The following is an 18494-nucleotide window of genomic DNA, read 5'->3' as shown; positions in this document are numbered from 1 at the left end:
TCCGTAATTCCAAATTTGTAAAATATGCATGATAAAAAAAAAAGAGTCTGCTAGTGCAAAAAGAGCAATGGGATTTAATTTAAGAATACAGATATCCTTCCTAGAGAATTTTAACAAATACATCCTGTAATTTCAGCAAGCAATTTACTCCTCCAAATTGGTACATGCCGCAGGACCCATTCTCATCAATTCTTCAGTCACTAACATATTATTTTAGAAGTGTTTCATTGTCAGGAATTGTTGATAGTTGGTTTTGTCCTTTTCTCTTGTAGAAATAGGCTGACATGCCAGCTCCAAGAAGAGCAAGAATAGCCAAGAAAAGGAACAGCCAAACGGAGACATGAACAGGTGGGTGAATCTCTTCATTCTTTTCCTTGCCTGAAATGAATGCATTTAACTGTGAAGAACCTTGGTAATTTTTTATTCCACATACAACATGAAAAACATGGAGGAGATGTTCTCTCTTGCTTGAACTTGGAGTCTGTTCAATGTAAATCTGAGCCCTGAATTGCTCCTGATCAGTAGCCAGGTCTCTGTTGCAAAGCTAATGTGGTTTTAGTGCATCTGGCTTACAGTGATATACAATGTATGCAGTGGATGCTTGTAAGAATTTAATGAAAATGCGTGCTTTAGATATGGATATGAGATGCTAATTATTTGGAAATTTGTTTTACAATATTTTTGTGTTACATTATTTACAATAATGCCTATAGAAGAAATTTGCATATGCATCTACATAGGTTTTAACAGCCTAATTAAAGCTCTCTGCGCCTGTTCTCAAAGTCAGTCACAAGTCAGGTCACTGCTGAGCTTGTCAGCTCAGGGTTAGCCCTGCAGCAGCCCAGTTGACCAAGGGCATGCGAGGGCTTGGGTGCACGTAAAAGGCACCGTGGGATTACCCCGAGTGATTTATAACATCCAGTCACCATCAGCAGGACTTGTTCTCAAAAAGGGGGTGATTTGGGAAAACTCATTTTAAGTTCTTCTTGTGTTTAGATTTTTGTTAATTTTCTTATGAAAGCTCTTACCTTTTTGCTGTAGAGGACTCCCACTTGGCTCAACTTCAATGAATAACAGAGAGAAAAAATATGACACTTCATTAGAATTCGTAAGTTTGACTGTTTTGCTAAAATTATACAGGAACAAAAAATCCCTGAAATATTGCCATTGCAATAATAAGATATATGTCTGTTATAAAAGGCAACATAAGTGAGGCAAAAAAATACTTTACTAAGGTTTTACTTAACATTACCAAACTATAATATTAATTCATTTAGAACTTTATATTGTTTTTATATGCCAACATTCAAATACTGACTCTTTTCTATGTTAATTCAAAAATGCCTTTTCACTTTTTCCCAAAATATTAATTTTAATTTATTAAGAACATGATGTACGACTCTGGAGATTAATTTTACATAGCACTTTTTAGAAGCCCTGCATTTCCAGCAGGATTCTGTTGTTACAATTAAGTTTAAGATTCTTAAATGTTTTCCCTAGAAAATGCCCTCTGAATCAAGGCTGTAATCTTCCCATTTGCCTATGCATAAGAAAGAGACAGAGAAAAGAAAAGACCTTTATAAAATCTTTTTTTGTTGAAGAGGTGCAAAAAATGTTTGACACTCAGAAGAGTTAAACATATTGGATGTTCTTACAAAGTAAGAAAAACTATTCTGAATCAGCACCCTAAATTATCAAGAAAGTATTTCTCCTCTTGGCTCTTTTACATTACAGTTTGAAAACACACTTGCTACCCAGAGGAGAATTTATAAAGGCAACATGTAAAATGAAAGGAAAGCAGAACAGAATGTAAAATGAATAGGTACAAACCAACAATATCCCCTACTAAGGCAGGAAATAGTTACATATGAGGGCATCTTATGATTCAGTGGGTAGATTTTGGTGCTTCCTCGTTATTTTAGCACTATATGGGATGGAATATAATTTGAAAGTTTTCAGTAAATCTTTATTGGGGATTAACTGATTTACTGCCATGGGCACATGCTGATTTAAGCATGGAAATTAACAATGCATGGGAGATGACTGTTTCTTGGTTATATTTCAATTTGTTTTTTTAAAAACTACATTTGCAAAATGATTAAAAGCTAACCCCAAAGTTTCAATTATTTTTTCTGAGAACTACTGTGTCTTGTGATGTCCTCAAGATTGAAATCATGTCCTTTCAAATTTTCATCCGAACAAAGGGATCTTATAAATGGTTTTACACAGAAAATGAGGTTTTCAGCATATGGCAGAGATGGTCCCCCTGATTTACTGGGGACAATGCACAATGAGAAAGCTGGAAAATTAAACCTGATCTTACAACTACTACAAAAGAAAGTACGAAGTTTTAAAGATGACAACCTACCATTTCTTAGGTAAGATTGATTCTAACTGAAGAGAATAGAGTGATCGTGCTTTCTTTTGGACAATTACATGTTTTCTATCTCCACTTGGGAACATTACATGTGGGGGGTTTTATCTCTGAAACATTAGTCTGGCATATACAGTATTGCATGAAATTTTCCAGAAATGCTGGTAAGACAGCTTCTGTAATGACTTGAAGTTTTCAGTTCATAGGGAAGTACTCCTTATATTATAACTGCAACACAAACAGCTCACCTTCTACTATCCCTGAGGTATTGCTGACCTAGAGGTTGTTGAATCAGGCCTAATATGAAGCCAGTTTTTGGCATTGGGCAGTAATACAGTTTTTGAGTATAACAAGCTTGAAGAGGAAGCTTGGTTATTCACATTAATTCCTCCTTACAAGGGTATAATAATTGTTACAATACTTAGTTCCTGGAAAAGTTGTAAATTTGCATGGGTGTTTGACAGACCAATGCCTGTGTTAGGTACTCAAAAATTTTCTAAAGTTTTTGTTCTCAACCTAGGGTGTGTACAGCATGTTACCGTATTCCCATGCGAGTGCAGGCAGTGATGTGAAGAGCTCGCAGTCTGCAGAAACAGGCAACTACAAATGTTTAGAAAAGTGACATATGCCAAACAAAATGGTCAGAAATTACTTCCAGGCATGTGATGGAGGGCTGTAAATGTTACTAGTAAACAGATCTGCTCTGTCACTAAGAGCTGAGTCACTAAGGACTTACCTTTGGGTTTTTTGCAGATAAATCCTTTTTCAGAAGAGCAATCACTGTTGTCCCAGTAACCGGATGGTGCAGTCATTTCAACACAGTGATGCTCCACACTGGACTCTTTCTCCTCCCAGTTGACAAAGTCCAGTGCAGCATTATCTAGCCACAACCACTGGCCTGAAGAGCAACATACAGAGTAAAAAAAAAAAAAGCAACATGTATCTCATGGATATTTTAACCACTTTTGTTGGCAAATTACTTAAAAAATGTACTAATAACCCATTTTTCAGCAGAAGACCATGTAATTTTTTTGTAAAAATACAGTTATCCTCAATTTGCTCATATTAACAAAGCACTTTTCAATTAAATATCCAAACTAAGACATTACCATCCACATTTTGGTAAAGTCCTATCCAGAAGCCTCCTACTTTATTTCCAAGTGGTTGTATTGTATGGATCAGAAAGTCAGATTCATCCATATTTTCTACTGAAACCAAGGTAGCACCTGAAAGACATTAGCAAGCAAACAACTTTAACCCACGTGAGTAACTGCTGGAATGACCTCCTCTTTCAAGTCTGTACAATAACTTTTGAAAGTATTATGCATGCTGCTTTGTTGGCTTCCCCATTGCTTCTTGAGGAGGACAAAGCCTTGGAGGTGCTTAGTGGCCGTGGCCCCTTACCACTTCCCCCAGTATGGTGCCCCAGAAGCCAGGAGCTGATGGGGAGCTCTGCACCTGGGGAGGCTGCAGCCCCTGGGAGGACAGAAGGCTGCACAAAGTCACTTGTGTCAGTTTATTTTCATTGTGCCAGGTTTAGAATAGCTTGGTAGGTAAATAAAGTATTTCTAATTATTTTTTTTTTTAATCTATGGTTTTAGATTTTTATGTGAGTTTTGTATAAACTTTTGCACAAATCTCATCAGTTGATAATGAAGGCTCTCACCTAAACGAGCACACTCGAGGGAAGCCAGCGCCCAGCTTGTCCTAGCTGATGCTTCGAGGTAGTAGCAGTGGCCACGGTAAGGGATCCAAGCCTGGAGTTCAGCTGATTCGGGGCAGTCTCCAGGCAGCTGAGCAGGGTCAGTAGGAGCTATAGCTAAAGAAGACATATGGTATGAAATTGGTACTGCATTATGAGTAACCTATGAGGTAGGATGTATGGGCAAATAGTGTGGGATTTCTCTCACCCAACTTTAACTATCTATCTGGCCCACTACTCCTGATTATTCCTACGGTGTGGGATTTCTCTCACCCAACTTTAACTATCTGGCCCACTACTCCTGATTATTCCTACAGGCCCCCAGCTCAGACAACAGGGAGGGCCAAACAGTCAAGAGAGTGAAACACCTTATTTCTCCATCACATTTCTTGGGACGAGGAAACAAATCACATCCTTCAGCATCTAACTAACTGCCTTGGCAGTACTGTGAGGAAAGCAAACCCTGAGGGATGATATAGATCTCGAATTTGCATTCTCACAACACAGAAAGCTGTTATAGGCTAATAAGTCATTGAATCCACAGTTCCATATTGTATGGCTGCCTGGTCCCTGTATGTTGTCCCTTTACACAAAGGAGACATCAGTGGAGCAAGCCTCTACCAAATTAGCCTCTGTTTCTGGTCATGTGTGCAACTCCAATTCACTTCTATCAGTCTGTGGTTCTTGCACTGCATATGCAGATTAAATGTACAGCTAGAAATTTTAACTCGGAAGGCACCTTCAAGTGGCAAAATCTCTTGAATCTCACATCAGGAACAGACTATATTATGTAGCCTTAAAACCTCAAAGAGGGAAAACAACACAGTTCTACAAAGTCTTCAAGCAAACATGCCTCTGCCTACTTCTACAAAGAGTTAAAGTATCATTCATATTCCCAAGGTTCTTACACCTACATCAGAACTGCTTTAGCTCTGGCAATAGTGTATGGAAGCGAAACTCTTGCCTTTATTTTGGCTCAGTGACACCTGTGTGCGAACTTACCCAGTTGCTGCAGTCCATGCAGTCAGTGCACATTCCCAGCACTTACTTATATTACACACCATCTCAGGTGTGATTTATGCTCATGTCTCAGAAAAAGTAAAATACCTTGAAGACAGAGCTTCATCTTATGCAGTTATGACTACCATAAAAGCAGTGCAGCCATATCCATTCGTACAAGAGGCTTTCATGTGCCTGAATTCATATATCACCTGAAAGCAAACCTCCAGATTCTGCAGGGAGGTAGATGGTATCCTGATTTGTTTCCTCTTCTAAGGGTTTTAGCTCAAGCCAGAGCAAAGTCTCTAGGATTAGACAGACTAATGGAATTAGGAATGCATCTAAAATTATTACATTCATTTGCTTACCATCTGATATCTTACAAACTGAAAAGTAGCTTTCATTGCAGGATGCTGTTTTCCAAGTACCATCAAGATCTAGGTAGACACAAGCATTTCTCTCCTTTGGTTCCCCTGCTGCCCATTTCGTGTACCTGGTTTTCCAGTTATCAGTCCATTTGTAATAGCTGCCAGTCTGAAAACAAAGTAGTTCTTTTTACAAAAAGTTTTTTTACAAAAAAAGCTCTGACACATAAATATAGTGTCCTATGTCTATTTGAGTTTTTCAGCAAAAAAATCCCCTTTTCTGCTCTGTTTTTTCAACACCATTCACTGTTCTAAGTAATGTCACTGGGTATTCTGAGTTACACAAGCACTATATTTGAACAGTGTTCAACAGTGCATTGCTTTCGGGAGGGTTTTTCTGAAGTAACACAAACTTCTACAACATGTCAAGAAACTCAGATGAGTCCACCTTAGGTGATTTAGTAAGTCCTATATCTAGAGAAGCAATTACAGAGAATTCATCCCCTCTACTCTGCTTTATTTAAATTAAAATTGGGAGCTACTTGGTGAGTAAAGATTACTTGACATTAAACAGTCAAAATAATCTTAAAATATCTCTCTAATACTCATAACAACTTTTATTAATATAATAATAGTTATAAGTAGCTGTCTAAATAGTAGGGAATTAGACTTTCAGAACCCCTAACAGTTGCTTCATGATAGCTGCACATCCTGGCTGGGGACTCCCAGGCCACACCATTATTTCATTTACCATTTCTAGAGCTTTCTGATTTCATCTATTGCTTCCTGATTAACTTTTTCTGTGACTCTTCGCTCCATTTGGTGCATGAAAGTCTTTGAGTAGCTCTAACAGGACCACTAGAAATCTGTGCATATACACAGTAAAGCTGTTCAGAATATAGTTGTTTCAGTACTGTTATAACTTGGGCATCCAAGAGGTCTACAAAGAGGAGGAGAGCTCACCAAGCACCTGCACCTCCCATCCATCCAGCACTTACCATATTGCTGTTAAGACCTATCCATGCAGGTTTTCCATATTTCAACATCTGGATCCACACGAATGAATGGATGTAGGCATCTGAAATGCTGGCAAGTTCTGCAGATTTGTCTTGACAATTTTTTCTGGCCTCTTCCCATTGCATTTCAGAAGAGATGATTGAGTAGCTACTGTCACCATAACGGGCAAAGCCAGAGGATGGATTTGTTGTTGGTACTTCAGACTGCATTGTAACTATGGGGGGAAAACTGAATGCATGAATTTACAACATACCACTCATCTCGAGCATATAAAAAAATAGGTCAAAAGGTCCTGTATTAACAGTAAGTCAAAATCTTTATTCAAGCTCATGAACAATTTGTTAATGGAAAAACCAGACCAAATCAAAAAAAAAAAAAAAAAAACCTACCCAAAAAAGCCCAAAACAAACTCTGTGTAAAACATGAACCAAATTTGTTAATGTAAAAAGCAGAGTGAAATCCTGGATGCCCTGAAGCAGAGAGTATACTTGCTAGAGGCCTGACTAATGCAGACTAAGACTCATAAATTGGATAGTTGAGTTTCCATACTTTAAGATATTTTGACTAAAACTGGATATCTGTGTATAGACCTATTTCAGATCGCTGGTGGAGAGCACTTAGGGCTAGACATTTAAGGTATTTACTGTTGTACCCTGTTGTCACAACCTGAGACCATGGTACTTGATGTTAATTGATCACCACTCGCTGTTGCCTCAGTCGTTAGCCTGTCTGCAAGGGCAGCCGGAACCTCGCCTGCACATTTGAGTCAGGCAGTGTGTATCTCCACCCCTGAGCATGTAAATGTATTCAGAAGAACTGTAACTGGGATTAAACAAACTAAAAATGCCTCCCTAAAACTGTATGTTTGCTGTGCAGGGAGAAGGGGTTCTTATAAGCAAGTTAGCTGTGCTGAGAGTGAACAGGCTGCAGGATCTGACTGAAGTTGGGGGGGAATAGTTTTTACTAATGCTATAATACATGCGGGGCAAAACTTTTTTGTTGTCTGTGCTTTGCCTTCTCTACTTCATTATATGGCTGGGCAGCAGGGTTTTGCATAATTACAGTTCTACAGCAGGAGAGTCAACATTTATTACTCATTTTGGTGTAAAAAAAAAAAAAAAAACCAAACCCAATATTCTTCTACAGTAAACACACAGCCAAGAGGCTGTACATTTTAATAGGCATCATATGGCATTCAGTAGAAATGTTGAAAGAGGATTACATGCTCTGCTCAGAGACAGCCAAAAGCATGGGAGATCACTGCAAGAGCGTGGTTTTACACTGCACTTAAAGAGGATGCCTAAAAGCCTCATATTTCACTGAGAAGAAATCTATTTACATTTGTTGTTCTCTAGTATTATCCATGACTTAGGTACAAAACCCCAATTAAGATAGTGGTTCCTCTACAGCAATTTCTATGGAACAAATTGTACTTTAAAGATAGTATGTCCTTAAGACAGGTGGAGCTCTGAAAGCTCGAGAGACTCAGAATGAGAAGCAAAGCTGAAAGAAATCACATTGGTTAATATATTCAGCTTATCTAACTGAGATACTTTTTCTATTTAGGAGACTGGGTTAAACGGAACTCACGTGAATTCATCTGGCATATATAGCCTCTCTCGTTGTCACAGCTATCATCTCTCCATTTCCCATCTGACATCATGATGAAGACACAATCTGTCTGAAGGAGAGGGGAAGATACACAACCATTACAAAAGGCAATCCGGAGGTGGTAAACTGGAGCTCCTATACTCCTGGTGCAAGCCTGATGGCAGAGGGGGAGAGGGGGGCTCATGGCTCATCGAGTACCTAGGTAATCTCCTAGGTTTCTGCCAAACAGCTTGACCTGCTATTTATTAGTGACCCCTTAAATTTGAACCAGGCTTCCACTGGTGCCAGTCAAGATCTGAAAGAAAGGTCTATATAAAATAATCTTACCAGTTTTATTAAGAATCCTTTAATGACTACGGAAATGACCAGGGTACCTATATATGTCTTCTCAGGTCTGATTTACAATTACGTAGAATTGCTTCAAAACATTCCCGTCAATCAGAAAAACAATATAAGAACTATTATTAAAAGCACTAGTCTGGATTTATCTTAAATGAAGCAGACTGTCTTTCAGAAAGCAGGTACTCTTTACCAGTTGTTTGTAGTCATTATCAAGTTATTGCTATCAAATGTCTTTAGTAACAAGCAAATTTTCCCTTTACGTCCTTATGTTTAATTGCTTCAAGATTTCCTTCATATCTCCCCTGATTTCAAGATTGGCCATGGCCATCTTTCAGCATTTCATCCAAGTTTCTCTCTTATACTGATTTAAACAAGTTTTAGTCACAAGCAAGTTGACTGATGGTAGATGTCAAAAATGCCCGGTGAATAGCTGCCTATCACTTCCTCAGAAACTACGCGTTTACCTCCTTTGGAAAAGAGATTGGATTTCAAGCACAGAAACAGACTTTTTATTGAAGATATCTTTTTGTACCATCAGAAACTAGTAAAGCACTGTAGGAGCACATTAGCCAGGAATAAGACATATACATAAACAAATTAATGTTACACCAACAACCTTAATTTCGGTTTATCATAACTTTTCTATGTTTGGTGTTGCAACTTTAATGTTTGTAGTAACGCAGCTTGTGGGGGAACTGATGCAATATATACCTCTCCATGCTTGTTTTAGAGCTGGTATTTTGCAATAGGTTAGATGGAGAGCACAAGGTCCCTCTTCTTCAGAACCTCCACCAAATATTTTTGGTGTATTTGGAATTTTTATCACGGGATTTGCTAAGCCCCATTCTGCCTACAAAAGGACATGTTTCAGCATCTTGTTACTGCTGCTGTAACCTCCCTTTTAGAAAAGTCATCTATCTGCCTAAGATATACTGAAATTTCCTGTACCTCCACAGTGATGTCTGTCAACCTTTCATAGTCATAATAATCAAAGAAGCTTTGTTTCTGTTCTGGTGCACCATCTACCCAGTTGGTGTAGGAAACGGTGCTTCCATCTGTCCAAAGAAACGTGAACTCTTCATTGATATCATTCATCCCGATCCAAACATTAGTTGTGGCATCCTTTAAATGATAGAAGAGGAAAGCTGCAGGGAAGCAAAGATTTCTCATTAAGGAAAACTCATCGTGACTTACCCAAAACAGGAAAAATGTGCAAACGCCCAGAACCAGGGCCATGTTAAAAGGACAACATTTCCCACTACAGAGCTTGTCTGACTTTGACTAAATGTTTAGATAAGCATCTGTGGGAACATATGTTACACAAGCATTAAGATTGAAAAAATAGCCAAAAAAAAACCTCTGGAGCAGATTAGAAAATGTCCTTTTCCCCACTGTGTATGCACATGTAGTGTTCCAGCAAATCACACTGACAGTGAGAGAAACAGAAAATACAGATGTCTGTCCATTAGTGCAACCACACTCAAAACAGACTGGAAGTTTCGTGAAAACTGAGCAACAGAAATAACTAGAAACACACAATTTATTTCTTATATGCAAATGTGTACACTTTGGAGTTAAAATTAAGCATAAACTGACCTGGCTAATATGCAATTTTCAGCAGATAATCTCATAATCTATTTTTGAGATCATAGCAGCTTCTTTAGTGAGAGATTAATTTTTTTTGTCTTTCAATAGAGCCCATGTATATACCTTGCATTTGTTCATTTTGTATGGTAGCCAGGTTTCCTCCCAAACCAATACAAGCATCTCGTGCAGCATGCCATGTGAGCTTTTTTGTTATATTGGAAGCAAATATTTTGAAACACTGGAAAAAAAAAAAGCAAGCACTTCATTCAAACTAGCAAAGATGGGAACTGTTGTATGTGACTAATATCGATTAGCTATAGGATGTACATTTCTCCAGAAAAAGAAATCAGGGCTAGAATAAGTGAAAGAGCTCAAGAGTAGAAAGTGTGCATCTATCCAGGTAGCTGCTTAGCCCCTCTTATTGCACAAGGTGTAATCAGGGAGTCTAGTAGCATCTGAACTGATTGTAATGATGCCAAGTACATAATCCCTTTTCACATTTTCATCTGCCTTCCTGCAATAACAGAGGGATCATTTAAAACCAAGAAAATGTGGCTTTGGGTGACACAGCTGCAGGGAATGATCTCTACTGTGCCTTGTCCCTCTTCCAGTGACTGTGGTTTTGACTGTTCATCTCGCCAAAGTGTATAAAATATCCTTTGACACATTGACCTAACATTCTGAGGATGCAATAGCAGCACAGTGTGTATAAAGTAGACAAAAAAAAACCTTTGGCAAGTGGATCTTCAACCCAAATTGGTACAAATTCTTCTGTTACAGCAATGAGGACTTCCAGACCATGTATGAATGTAAAACTATACTCAGTACAGTAGTTCAGCATCATCTTTCTGAACTCGAAGTTTTGGGAACCCTGTACAAGCCAAAGGGATTGCTCAAATACATTATCTCTAAATCATTCCATCTGAAGGACTTTTTTTTCCAAGACTGACCACTACAAATTTCAGTTTTTAACATAAATGCATAAAACAGGGGAGGAGAAGGAGGAGGAGAGGTTTTCATAAACAATGTATTTGAAGCTGGCGCAAACTATGTTCTCTGAAATTTATGCAGCATATATCTACTTTTACTGTATTTCTCTGCAAAGTTAAATGTCTATAGTCACCTCCAAAAAAGCCCAGCCATCCAGCCAGCAAGTTCTGGCTGCATAATTACTCTCTAGATGTATATTATAATGCTAAAAATCGTATTATTTTGCAGTCCTTTTTTTCATTTCCACTACTTTACACAATTTATTGAAGATACTTGTTGACATACCTTGTTGTTAAAGAAAAACCAACTTTCTGGACATCCTCCAGGAGGCAATGGAGAAGCAAATGTTGAATTAATAGAACTGATATGTTTTTCACATACAAATTTATTGGAGGAACCACAGTTTACATCATTCCACAAGCCTAAAAGTAATTAGATTGAATAAGCAAGTCAAGATGTTATAGTATTAGTAACAATAATTTATCACTTCTTATTTTGAGTTAGAAAGAGGCTAATCTCTACTGTTCAGACTGTAAAAGTGAGTAAAAGAGCCACACACTACATTTATGCACTCAACTATTTTTTACAAACAGATGTTTATGGACTTTAGCCACTCAGTGCTGTCAGTTACTGGACTACCATCTAGCAATTGAAACAAGAATAAAGAATGGGGAAGAAAGGGCCAGTGACTCAGAAGGAACACTCTGGTCATAGAATCATAGAATTTTCTAGGTTGGAAAAGACCTTTAAGATCATCATGTCCGACCGTTAACCTAACCCTGCCATCCCACCACTAAACCATGTCCCTAAGCACCCTTCATTCTACTTTCTCCACCCTCCCCACCCCTATCCATAAAGGGTCTGGGTAGGTGAACTGCAGGAGAAAGAAGATGAGAAAAAAATGACCTTTTTATTTTTTAGCAGAACATGATGTTCTCTATTATATATTTCAGGCTGCAGCTTGACCTGAAGGCAAAGTAACCATGGCAGCTTTGAATGAGCCAGCTGAAGCTCTGATAGTAGTGCAGCTGTAGCCCCATGTGCTTAATTTGAACTGCCTGACCTGCCTGACTGACTCTCCACAGTGTGTGTACCTGTTTACGATTTGTTCAAGCTATGGCGTCATCACATTGCAGGCAGCAGGGGAAATATATCAGCAAGCAAATTTGAAAAGAAAAGGGATCAGAAATGGATGAGATATGAAACACCAATCTAAGGGCACAATATAGTGTTCAAACATATGTATGAAATATGTGCCACCTCAACATCTCAAGTTACTATAACGTTATCTAGGGATTCAGTTTGCAGATCAAAATACCTCATTTAAGTTGTCAAGATATACACTAAGTTTGTAAGCTACTATTACAGCCAATAGAGAGCTAGGGCAGGATTCATTTGTCTAAACAGAGGTGCTTAGCACTGTTTGAGAGGCTATTCAAGGTACCTGCAGAGAGCTGACAGATATGGCACTGTTTCTGTGGGAAACATACAGTGGGGTGGGCTAACTCTAGGACATCACAGGTGGCTACAGTCACTGATGTGCAGGCAACTAAATACTGCGTTAGAGTAAGCTGAATTGCTCTTCAGGCAGCACCGGCTGTGCAAGTGAGATCTCCATTTGACCATAATGAGACTTCAGAGGTCTAGCTCACATCAGCTGCATTTTGTTGTCAGCTCAAGCTTAATGCTTCCCTCATGGTCCAGTTCAGTTGCCCACATGTAAACTTCTAGCATCATCAGAGACAAGCTCAGGAGTGCTGCGCCACCTGTGCAGAGCTGGTAGATATGGCAGGGATCGGTGGGATAGCTGCCCCTTTCTGGATCAATAACTAAAGAAGGAGGGATGCATCTCAATCAGACTAGAAGCCTGTGTTTAGAAAAATTAATCTCATTCTTGGTGTCTTCATATAAAGGCAAAATTTTAGGTAGGATTGCTGAGTGAATTCTTTATAAAACATAATTTGAGAGATTTGTTTCCTTATACAGGTATTACTGAATTCCCATTAGCCTCAGCTAAGTTACCGAAATACAACCGAGAAGAAAAATTAGCTCTAGGATTTGCAAGATATTTACATTTAAGAATACTTATAAGCACGTGAGACAGTCTTAGGTCAATAGGTGTATTTGTCCCTCTCCTCTCCTCATTGGCTTGCACCTTCAACCCCCCGATTTCCTGTAGCTGTCATAAATGCTTTCTTAAGTTCATGGGAGCAAAGACAGACCCCACTCAACTTTTTATTTAGAGAAGTAGTAAAAAGCCCTGTAAAAAGGTGCAATATCAATCTTATAAATCCAGGCAGAGACATCTGCATTAAATTATACATGGTTCTGAAATCCTCTCATTCTAAGGACATCAACTCTTCCATGATTGGTGGTTACTGCATCTTGTTGCCTTGTCACTGGAAAGGAGTTGCAGAAAACAGCCATAAAAGATGGTGTGACAGTTGACAGCAGAAGCCTGAGAGCATCAGTTATAATCCAAGCAGAGACAAGTAAAATCTAATAGTTTATCCTTGTTACTTACCTTGCTCTGGCGACATTATCACACAATTTTCCTCATTATTTGCAAAGTTGGGTTCATTAGGAGCCCAGGCCACATAGGTTACTGGAGTCCCATCTATCCAGCTTAAAGAAAAGATAAACAAATAGTTAATAATTAGTACACTTCAGTTGTGAGATGAGAATCCTCATTAACATCTCACAACTAAGAAGGTCCATGAGCATTAATGGGAACTGGCTAAAATTTGAAGGACTGTTACAGTTTTTCCTCTGTATTTATGTAAAATACTATGGGTTGCAAAACAGAAAAAGAAAACACCAAGTATATTTTCCATTGATGGGCAGGAGCGATCAGACATAATTTAATAACAGAAACTATTTTCAGTTAGCCATAACATGTAATACAGAGAAGAATATTAAAAGGTTTATCTTAACTGATTTCATTGTATCACCTAGTTAATATTATGCTTCTCAGTCTGACAATTCCTGATGTTTTCATAGATGCAAACAGGGACAAAAATACTTTTCTGTGGATCTTAGCCTGAAGAGAAATATGTCCATAGGCTATTTCTATTAAGTCTTGTGTTTGGAAACCAATGGACACTCTGTAAGCTTTTAAACCACCCTTTCTGAAGTATCAAAATTGACATCTTTTCTTTATGCTTACATGCTTTTTACTTTAATACATTGCTGTTGAAGGAAGAAGAGATTTACATGGCATTTTAATCAATATTTCAGAATTTAGGTCACTCAGCCTGAAGTGGGAAACAAGTTCAGCTCCCTCATCTATCTCTTGCTCCCCATGTTACACTTGATCTAAATAAAGGAGATGCTCACTGGACCCAAATGATGCCCTGTCTCCCTAATTTGTGTCCTGAATCAGGAGGTTAAAATCATGCACTATCTCAGTCACTACCAATTTGTCTCCCCCCACTCCTCTTCTGCATTTACCAAAGTTAGTGATTTACAGATGTTCAACAGTGGCATTAAAATAGAAAGGTTAAGTTCAAATCTCCTCTAAACCTGCTTCAGTTCAAGATTAGAAGCATGGCCTTCCACCTCCCAGATGTGTACTAACCAGCAGATGGGAAGGTAGGCAGTATCATGCTCTTCAATATCTTTTACTTTAGTTTTGAGTTTATTTTTTTTGTTGGTCTTTTTGCAATACTTGTTCATTTTACTGTATTCTAAACTTCTGCTGACTTCTATCCTGGAACGTGATTTTGCAGAGGCTACCATAAAAATCTCTCAGAAGCAGCTTTTGGACTCATTGTCCACATCTTCCTAATTCTGGAGGACCTCTCTGAAGCTATGATATACAGATAAAAAGCATAAGAAAGCTAGGCTCTATGGTATGGAGAATGCTTTAAGAGTGTGTTTATAGGTATATTCAGCTTAGTAAAGTATCACTTAAATTTATGGAGCAAATCTTTGAAAGAAACTTGAGAGAACGTGTATAGAAAGTAGAGCTGCCAAGCCTTTCGTTGGGTAAATATTTACTCAAGAAAAAAAAATGTTTTCCTATTTCTTTTGGGGGAAAGCTATTGGACTTTAGAATATTCTAAGACTATTCCATTCTGCTTTGTACTCATCACATGGAACTGCCTTCAGTCCTTGAAAAACCACATTTAGTACCTGCAGCAACATAAAATACTGTATTTGTTTCTACATATTAAGATCTGAAGTGATCATCTTAACTTACCTAAACTTTTTATCAAGACTCACTTTTAGACCAATGAAGTATCCTCTTGACCAACTCCAGGATTCCTCCTAAGACAGAAAGATACTATTTTAATTTAAAAAAAAAAAAAAATCTTTGAAGTAAAATAAGCAGAAATGGTTGTGCCATTGGTTAGGTTGACAGAGCAGTTACTGAAGTGAACAGCAGTAAAGCACGTTTCCAGCTGAGCACAGCAGCATGTTCGCACACACAGGCGCAGAAGCCAGGTTTTTATCTGGAGCATCAGAGCTGAGTCCTGCAGCACTGAGGGCCCTTAGGATGGGGTAGGAGAGAAGCAGATCTTGAGTCAGAAACTGGTACACATCTTTCATTCTCCCTCCAGCGTTGCAGCACCGTCTAATGCCAACCTCAAGTCTCCCTCTCACACCAGCTACTTCCCAAGCCAGCAGAGCCGGCACCTTCCCAAATCTCTCTTCCCACCAGCCTGCCTCACCGCCTCAGCACAGCTGGCCCAGATCAGGAGACACCAAATCCCATGGGACCAAGGGGCACATTTGGGGGGAATTTCATACATCTCATCTCAAGCAGATTTTGTTAGTGAAAATGCTGATGGCTCTACTTGTGAGGCAATTCCAGTTTTGCAAACAGAATGTCAAAAGCATTTCTACTTTAGGCCATCTGTTTATAGTGATCCTTACATTTTCTTTTAGTGCTCTCTGTAGGAACCTTCTCTCACTATTACTACTAACAACAGCCAGGTCTGCGGAATTCATCCTGCAAAACTCTTGGGCTTTTTCCATGGAGACATATTCTTTGCCGATGTAGTATAACTTATCTTCATATATGACCCATCCATCTGCAGTGGTTTTATATGCTGGAAGATAAATAAAGTAGCCTTAAATTCTGTAACTGTAGAACACAAAAGGTCATTTTATAATCATGATTTTGATAAAAAATAATGTACAAGGTAAATAAAGGATGCAAAAACCTACCATATGTGTCAGTTGGTTCAGGTTTTAATGGCACTCCTGCAAAACAAGAGAATAGAAGGCTTGACGTCGTGTTTTATGATGTAGCTTGTGACTGACTGCAAGGAACAGAGGGAGGCACAGAGCAGGGTTCTGCACTCCTTTGCCATTGACTAGAAAGCAGGCTTAACCACACATTTCAGCTGCACATTCTGCAATATGCATGCTCATCTACTTATAATATTGTGTCATAAACTTCATGCCAGCAAAGTCATAGCTTTGGCTGGATCACATTCCTGCACAGAGCAATGTGAGGGAAAATTGCTCTTCCAGTCTGTAAGTCACAGTAGATTTATCTGAAACACTTTAAACTTTGGGTTTACAGCCCCTTTAACTGATCCATCAGCAGACATTCCATAATCCTGCAGAGGGGTCTTCTTATCAAGAGGGACAAAATTTCCAGTAGATTTACTTTAGCTCTGTCAAAAAATTCTCAGTCCCAAATATTCATAAACCAAAGGAAATATGACTATATATACTGAGGGTGAGTTATTTCTGGGTTTGATAGAAAAAGAAATGCCACTGCTTTGAACCATTGCTTTTCCAAATGCTGTTGAATCCTGAATAATATTAAAGGAGAACTTGGAGTACCACTAAATCTTTGGTGTACAAACATATTTTATTTGGGTTTTAGCTTTACCTGTGTTAGTGAACAAAAAAAAGTCTTGTAAGAAATTCACAACTCCTTGCTTCCTACATTACAAAAATACAAGAAAAAATTCTTAATATTTAAAAAGCTTGCAATCTATGAAACTTGCAAACACCTGGATTATTTATACATCCTAATTTACATGAAGAAATAAATGTATTTATTCTCATCATCTATCACTGAAAAATCCTGGCCTATATTATGTTACCCAATGCTCTTGACTTCCATTTGGAAAAAATATTCTTCAAAATTGTGTCTTTTTCCAGTAACTTATATTAGAAAGCAACCAGTTATAAAGTTATTTAAGCTTCTTGCTTAAAGAGAGGAATAAATCTACCTTTTTTTATTTGACAAACCCAGTCAAGCTGTACTTCACAGACCGAAAGAAACCATCGTTTAGAGAAAGTCCCACCATTAAGTACGCCACAGAACTTGCGTCCTCCTGAATTTCTTGGACTATCATCCCAGTTTGTGTACCTAACCTATAGAAGAAACCATTGTTGTTACTATTTTCTTTTGTTTCAGTAGTTGTACACTGGCAAACAGAAACAAACTAGTTTTGTCTGAAAGATTCTGTATCTCACTAAAAAAAGGTGCAAATACAGGGAAAGCAATAGGTATAAGAATTTTTACAGTGGGGCAATGATGTCAGTAATCAGAAGATCAGGCAGTCTTGCCATGGAGGGATTTTCCTCTTGTTTGCACCTCAAGCCCTAGACATAGCCAGAATAGAAACAGGCAAATGGACTGTTTCTAATGAATTTGACCTAGCTATGAACTAGAGATGTTAATGTTAATCATGTACAGACAAAGTAGTTTCCAATTCATCAGCTGTGACCGAGTTCAAAATTACTTTGTCCAACAGCTGTCTGGTGGTGGTGGCCATACCATGCATCAATTCAGCATTCATATCTTCCCTTCCCTGTGGTTAATGAGGACAGGAGTGTGGCTTTTGGGAGGGAAGTCATGTCCTACAAACCTAGTGGAGTTACCTCTGAAGAAACTAACATCCAGATGGAAAGGCAGAACCATTTGATATAACCTAATTGGGATTTTTTAAAAGTTCTTGATAAGATCACTTCCCAAATTTTTATGGAAACTAACTTTTGACAGGATAAGAGGGAATGTCCTTGCTTGGGTTAAAATATAGGGAAAAAAGGAGTAAGGGAAGGGTAATAAGCAGTGGACTGCAGGACCATTTCACACATCTGTGGGTATTTATTTGGGCTTGAGACATGACTGGGTAAATTTATGGATATAAATAAAATAAGATTACAGATCTGAGCTCTGGTTCTGAAAGACCCCGAGCATCACTTACTGGGGCATGCAGGAGTGTACTGGAAAATATGCTTGCTGTTTGATTAGCTCTTAAGATGCTTCTGGCCACTGCCAGAGACAGGATACAAGATCCAGTATGAGGAATTTTCATGTTCTGATGTTATGTGTTCATATTATATTCTTGGAAAAGAAAATACATTGGAGTGCTGTGCAGAAAACTACAGATCCTGATGAGATACAGATGATTGCCATGTATTAAAAAGTGTTGCCGTGATTTTACTCATGAAAATAAAGGTTAACAGCCATATAAATATTTGCAGGATTAGAGTTTTCTTTGATGAGGATAACAGTAAAAACCCAAGAAGTATGTGT

At 38.4% G+C, this 18494-nt stretch overlaps 1 protein-coding gene across 1 annotated transcript in view; it reads right to left on the bottom strand.

The window, feature by feature from the left end:
- Positions 1–208: 208 nt before the first annotated feature.
- LOC104135618 (macrophage mannose receptor 1) overlaps positions 209–18494 on the bottom strand; it is a 34672-nt gene continuing 16386 nt past the window's right edge. Inside the window, exons 15-30 of the mRNA XM_035888994.1 lie at positions 17182–17326; positions 16160–16195; positions 15866–16041; positions 15189–15253; positions 13512–13612; positions 11273–11409; positions 10121–10235; positions 9359–9555; positions 8048–8138; positions 6439–6671; positions 5444–5609; positions 4041–4193; positions 3484–3600; positions 3111–3272; positions 1029–1061; positions 209–378 (exon numbers count right to left, since the gene is read on the bottom strand). Of these exons, the coding sequence (XP_035744887.1) occupies positions 209–378; positions 1029–1061; positions 3111–3272; positions 3484–3600; positions 4041–4193; positions 5444–5609; positions 6439–6671; positions 8048–8138; positions 9359–9555; positions 10121–10235; positions 11273–11409; positions 13512–13612; positions 15189–15253; positions 15866–16041; positions 16160–16195; positions 17182–17326 (2097 nt within the window). The remainder of the gene's footprint in view (positions 379–1028; positions 1062–3110; positions 3273–3483; positions 3601–4040; positions 4194–5443; positions 5610–6438; positions 6672–8047; positions 8139–9358; positions 9556–10120; positions 10236–11272; positions 11410–13511; positions 13613–15188; positions 15254–15865; positions 16042–16159; positions 16196–17181; positions 17327–18494) is intronic.

Source organism: Egretta garzetta, unplaced genomic scaffold, assembly GCF_000687185.1.
Source record: "Egretta garzetta isolate BGI_Z169 unplaced genomic scaffold, ASM68718v1 scaffold641, whole genome shotgun sequence".
Classification (NCBI taxonomy): Eukaryota; Metazoa; Chordata; class Aves; order Pelecaniformes; family Ardeidae; genus Egretta; species Egretta garzetta.
Note: the sequence above shows the minus strand (reverse complement) of the source record. Positions and strands in the feature narration are given on the sequence as shown.